The 6524-nt window shown below is 34.3% G+C and overlaps 1 protein-coding gene across 1 annotated transcript; it reads left to right on the top strand.

Annotated features, from left to right (window-relative positions):
• The first annotated feature begins 5171 nt into the window (after positions 1-5171).
• LOC138889265 (uncharacterized) lies at positions 5172-6221 on the top strand. Its single transcript, XM_070172547.1, has 2 exons — positions 5172-5599; positions 6101-6221. Exons 1-2 carry the CDS (start codon positions 5172-5174, stop codon positions 6219-6221), a joined length of 549 nt encoding a protein of 182 aa, XP_070028648.1.
• Positions 6222-6524: the final 303 nt, after the last annotated feature.

Here is a 6524-nt window from a genome sequence, read left to right as displayed (position 1 = left end):
ATATATTTTCCGACGGAGGATGGTCAATTAACTAGACTTACAAGAGTGTACCTTCGCCCCTAAACTTGGCACTTCAGATTCACTAGTCTAAGGTCCTATTTCCGCCAATATTGAAGCATTTCTACCAACACCTTTAAAATCAATTCGTATAGATATATTTTCTATTCACAATATTATATTTCACATGCAGAGAACCACACCTTAATGCTCATTTAAATACCATGTATAACGACAATTTTCACTGGTACTATTGCTGTGGTGTTCGTTCTTGTCTTAACACTAGTGATGTTATGCCTGAGCAATGGCTATGTGAACAATTTATGTCTCAGTATATATCTTAATTTAATTGTTTCTCTGTCAATTGTTAAGGGCAACACCATTGTGGTACCATTTAGAAATTTTTTAGATATTTTAAAAGGACCTCAGAGTTGGCCTATGAGACAACTTAAGTGATAGAATATTTTTAGCTCAAGCCTTCGACAATTTTCTATGTTATCCGATTTCCAAATTTTTGTGCCAAAGTAATGATTGTTATCAGCTCTTAAACTGGTGCATATTTAACAATATCGGAGTAGAAAGCTCAAATATAATGGAGTAAATAACTCTTTTTGTACCAGTGATCTGATCCCCTATAAAGTAGTATATGAACAACAATATAAGTTTCAGAATGTAACCAAGAAATAGAAATTAAAAGATAGCACCCACAACCTTTTTTATGGTACTATTAAATGTTGGAGTGTAATTTTAATTTTATTATTAAAAAATTACTTAAAAACTTTAATGAAATAAGAGTGCCGTAGTTTTGTTGGAATATGAAATGTAAAATGCCATTGTTAGATAAAAGGTAATTCTTGTATATTATTGCTTATAGTTTCTCAAACACAACTCCACAAATTATTCATCATTATTTTCATCAATGCTTTTTTAAAATAATGAACACTTTATTTTGTTCTAACTTTTTATGCCAATTACCTATATAAAGAATAGAATGTTCCAATTAGATCATTTTAATAGTTAATTTATGCACTTACAAAATTTATTTGTTGATTCTCGATAAATACTCCCCCGTCTCATAATATCTATTATGATTCTCGTGTACACGCCCTATAAGAAAAATTAATTAGGATGTAATTTGACTACTTTACCCTTATTCATATCTTAATATTTAATCTTTCTTCATTGATATTTGAATAAAATTAGGTGTTTATAGTCTTTAAGGTTAATTATTACTAAGGATAAAAAAGGAAAAATATAATCAATTTTGTCTTGAACTTCTAAAGTGATAAATAATTTGAGACAACTATTTTTAATAATCACGTCTGATAATATGAGACGGAGAAAGTATAATATTATCTTGCTTGTTCGGTGAACACGTGATATTAACTTGAGATAATGATAACTTGCCTTGGAAATAAAAGTTAGATAATCGATGCAATTTGGTTTAGATTGCTAGCAGCAAAATTACTACTTTTGTATCTGCAAATATATCACACCACTCAAGAGAATTACAAATTATTATTCCAATCCTCTCATTTTTAGTATCACTATTTTTGTTTTGAATACACGGTAAAAAGAATTTTAATCTTCAACGTCCTAATTTACTCTTAATGATATACTTTTATAGTTATAAAATTATTATGGTCTATCTAAAATCATAAGTTATAAAAAAGTATCACATAGTCAAAGTAGCAGATTAGATTAATTTTAATATACAATCAATAAAATAAAAATCAAATTTAAGTCAGAAAAATGAGTTTCCTTTTTTTGTATAATGTGTATAATATCTACTTTCAAGAAGAATAAATTTATATCACATGTGCCAAAAATAGTTGGAGCTGACACTTGTGAGAGCATATCACTTTCACGTGACATCAGCAACTATGTGACCTTGTTGGATTTACGAAGGTGTACAAGCATATTTATTGTAAAAAAAAGTGCAAAAGCAGGGGCAATAGAGAAAATAGTCCTGGCTTTTTCGTGAACACAGCTAAAAGTCAACTCTTTAGACCACACAATGTAATACAAGCTCACCAAAAAGAACTCAAAATTCCAAAAATACCCTTTTAATAGATGTTAATTCAGGGAGGCACCTACGACAACCATGAGGTGCTTTGCTTTCCTTTATGTATAGTAGTAATGGCCGAAACGACCAAGTCATTCAATTGCATTAGGTAGGAGACGCAGGACCTATCTAAAATCTAATTATACAGCCAACTTCTCTCTCTTAGCGCCAATGCCAAACAAGAATATCTACAGTAAGTGAAACGTATAAAAGGAGCACGAATTCTTACTTTTTTGACAAAGCTTTATACATGGTTGTGTTTTAATTTGATTACTTAATGTTGATTATCAACTTGGTAAAATCACACGTAAGTTGACAGGTTTATTTATTTACGCAAAACTCAAGACAACAGTCTGAACATATACTATTATCTAAGATCATGCAGGTAGAATTTAGCTAAAAATATACTACACCAAATTGCTGAGGTGAAAATATATATATATTAATCAATTACCATGGTTAAGCGATAGAAGTTGGTAGAAGTTTGAAGTCTATGTGGAAACACATATAAATCTATTTATATGGTGTAAACCTCAAGTACCAATAATTTTTTTTTATAGCATCTGACCATGACTATGTGAAACCTATACCCTGACTATGTGAAACCTATACCCTGACTATGTGAAACATCTTCCTGCTGAAGAGAGCCATAACCACTTCACCAAAACTGCTTCCAATCTATAAAAGGCATGTTAAACCTCATGTATTATTAAGCACATGACAACTGCTAGCTGTTACACAGTCGCTTCAAGATTTTATATATATGTATATATATAGAAAGTATAGCTAATTAAGAAGGTAGAGCTAGACGGTAGGCTAATTTGTTGCAAGCTAGATATATATAGTACTTAATAAGCTTCAAAAACTTGATTTCAAATAACCTTGACAACATCAGGTTAGGCCTCTTTGACAAGGGAGTTTCAGCATGGATCCGAGCATATATATATATATATATATATATATAGCTAAAACAACTCAATGTTACTCTTAATATGATATGATATTGTCCGCTTTGGACCAAGTCGGTACAGTTTCTCTAAAAAGAGAGGAAGGCACCGAAGAAATACCCACGGGACAGTACAAAGAAGAGAACCGGGCCTAACGGTTGTCAAAGAAGAGGCGCAGGTGGAATGAATAAAAATAAAAAAGAAGAGAAGATACATCAACTCGAAGTAAATAAGGAAGGTGAATCAGAATAGTTATAGGGCATTTATAGCAGTAAATACGCCAGTTACGGCTTCCTGTGGTAATGTGCAATCAATATAATTAATGCCCATAATTAATAGACCCAAATTATGTGAGAAAACCGTTATGATTGTACATTCTTATATAAGGATACAAAATTTTATTTGTAAGGGCAGATCCCAAGTACTATTGAAATATAGTTCCCAGGCTTGATTCTATAATTTGTCCATTAATTTATTCCTTATTTCATTTTGTAAATTTTCTTTAAATATCATTGAGAAAGTGAAGTAGAACCTGACTATCAGTAACCCGTTTTTTTTCTAAATATAGACTTTGATCGAATTTTTTTTTGGTTAAGCAAATTGGTTCCATTACCGGGAATCTGATAATATTTTCGCTTTCCAATTTCTCTTTTTGATAACCAATCATGTCAATTGTTAACTAAAATAACCAGCTAAACCTGCATGAGAGAGGAACTCCACCAATCCCTTCTCCACAAGGATCCCCTTGACAGTCATGAGAGGGGACACCTGAAAGATCAACGTCACACACGAATGATCATGAAGGGGATGAGCAGACTGTTAAACAAGACACTTTAAAACAATTGATCGCAGAACATGTGAACAGTGCTCTCCAAGCCTTTGTTAGGGGATTGCCAACTGTGCCGCCAACACCTCCTCCAAATAATACCGCAAACATAGAAAACCCACGCTCGGGGCTTGCCAATTTAGGAAGTGGAGGAACTCCCAATGAATCTCGTGATGGAAGGTCAGGTACACCAAATAATTCTGATTTACAAAGTTTGGTACTAACTTTGCAGAAACAACTGAAAGAGCAAAATGATTGCATAGAACAAATACATGGCGTACCACCCGTGATTAAAGGAGTAGATATTGATAAATATTCACAACAGCCCTGGAAGCCAAGTGCTGCACCTTTATTGATTCCTAAGAAGTTTAAAATGCTTGATATTCCAAAATATGACGGAACAACTAACCCACGAGATCACGTAACCGCGTTTACAACTGGTGTGAAAGGCAATGATTTAACCAAGCAAGAAATCGAATCAGTTTTGGTTAAATTTTTTGGTGAAACACTCATGAAAGGAGCATTAACGTGTTATTCTCTTTTACCTGAAAACTCTATTAATTCTTTTACTGAGCTTGCATATTCATTTACAAAAACACATTCGGGAGATCGAAAAGTTGAAAAAAGGATGGAAGGCATCTTTAAGGTAAAACAAGGAAATACAGAATTACTCAAAGAGTTTGTGGATAGATTCCAACGGGAAAGGATGATATTACCACTAGTATCTGACAATTAGGCAGCCATGGCATTCACAAGCAACCTAAATGAGAAAAGTTCAGAAGCAACGAGGAGACTGAAGGAAAATTTGCAAGAATTTCCTGCAGCAACTTGGAACGACGTGTACAACAGACACATCACAAAGTTGCGGATAGAAAAAGACACGGTTGTGCAGCCAAGGGTTGATGAAAGATCAGGGTCAAGATGTTCAGAATCAGAAAAAAGGACCGGGAAAAACAAGTACGAGCCTTATATGGGTCCTGTCGATCGATATTCTCGGTCCAAATAGGAAATATTATGATCTGAATCGAGATCAAGACAAAAAGATGCGGGTTCCTCATCTAGATTCAGAAAGGAAGGGGATGCACGAGGTGACAACTCCAGCACACATGCGAGAGTCGGTGATTACAGTTTTAATGTCAGTACCTCCGAGTTGGTGACTGTTTTAAGAGATATGGGAGATAAGTTACGATGGCCTAAAGAAATAAGATCAGGCCTAAGCAAAATAAATCTAGATTACTGGTGTGAATTTCACAATGATCATGGTCATAGAACAATAGATTGTAGGTTACTACAAGGAGAGGTCGAGCATTTATTAAAATAAGGTTATTTAACTGACATGTTCAGCGAGAAGGGTAGAAAATCATATATGAAGAACAGACAAGAATCCCCGAAACACGCATCTCCAAAAAGAATAGTTAATGTAATAACTGGAGGAGACGAGGTCAATGGAGTGACTTATACAGCTGCGAAGAAGACGTCAAAAGTCACAATCACTCATGGAAATCGAATACGCCAAGTCTTGGAAGGAGACAGTATAACATTTGATGACGAAGATGTGAATGACTTGATGATTCCTCACAATGACACGCTGGTAATGTCTTTACTTGTACATGATACTAACGTAAAACGAATTTTGATTGAACCAGGTAGTTCCATGAATATCATTTTACTAAGAGTGGTGGATGAAATGCAAGTTAATGACAAGGTGATACCAAAATCACGGACTTTGTCTGGATTTGATAATTCAAGCATCACCACAAAAAGGCAAGTAGTGTTTGCTACGTTTGCATAAGGGGTTATCAAGGACACAAAGTTTTAGGTGATAGATGTAGATATGTCCTATAATAAAATCCCGGGAAGACCATAGATTCACGATATGGATGATTTACCATCCACATTGCATTAAATTATCAAATTTCCTTTGCAGTGAGGGATCCGTCAAATCCGTGGAGATCAACAAACTTCTAGGAGTATCAATTCGGTAGTGGCTACCAGCATAGTAAACGAGGTGGCAGGCGAGAAATACAAACCTCAACTGAAGGCATCCCAGCATAAACTGCTGTTGATTTGAGACTCGATGTTATTCAAGAGCTAGAAGAAAAAGAAAATATTAAGACAACTACCGAAGAACTCGAAGCATTGGTGCTATTTAAACACTGGTCAGATAGAAAAATTTACATCGGAGCAAATCTGAGAACATAAATGAAAGGTAAGTTAATTGAATTTTTAAAAGCTAACACAGATTGCTTGCTTGGTCGCATTCAGATATGACAAGTATACCACCGGAGGTGATGACTCACAAACTGAACGAGGACCCATCATATCCGTCTGTCAAGTAGAAGAAAAGAAAGCAGGGATCCTTCAAAAATTAGGTGATCCAATATGAGGTACAAAAACTTTTAAATATTGGGTCAATAGGTAAAGTATCCTAACTGGCTAGCTAATACTGTGGTAGTACCTAAAAAAATGAAAAATGACGAGTTTGTGTAGATTATACTGACTTAAATAAAGCTTGTCCTAAAGATTCATTCCCTTTGCCACACATAGATCAACTAATTGATTCTACTACCGAACATGAGTTGTTAAGTTTTTTAGATGCATACTCAGGATATTACCAGATAAAGATGGATCCTATAGATGAAGAAAAAACTTCCTTTATCACAGACATGTGGTCTTACTGTTACAAAGT

The sequence above is a fragment of the Nicotiana sylvestris genome, chromosome 4 (genome assembly GCF_000393655.2).
Source record: "Nicotiana sylvestris chromosome 4, ASM39365v2, whole genome shotgun sequence".
NCBI classification, from domain to species: domain Eukaryota; kingdom Viridiplantae; phylum Streptophyta; class Magnoliopsida; order Solanales; family Solanaceae; genus Nicotiana; species Nicotiana sylvestris.
The sequence above is the reverse complement of the archived record's forward strand: the minus strand, read 5'-3'. Positions and strand labels throughout refer to the sequence as shown.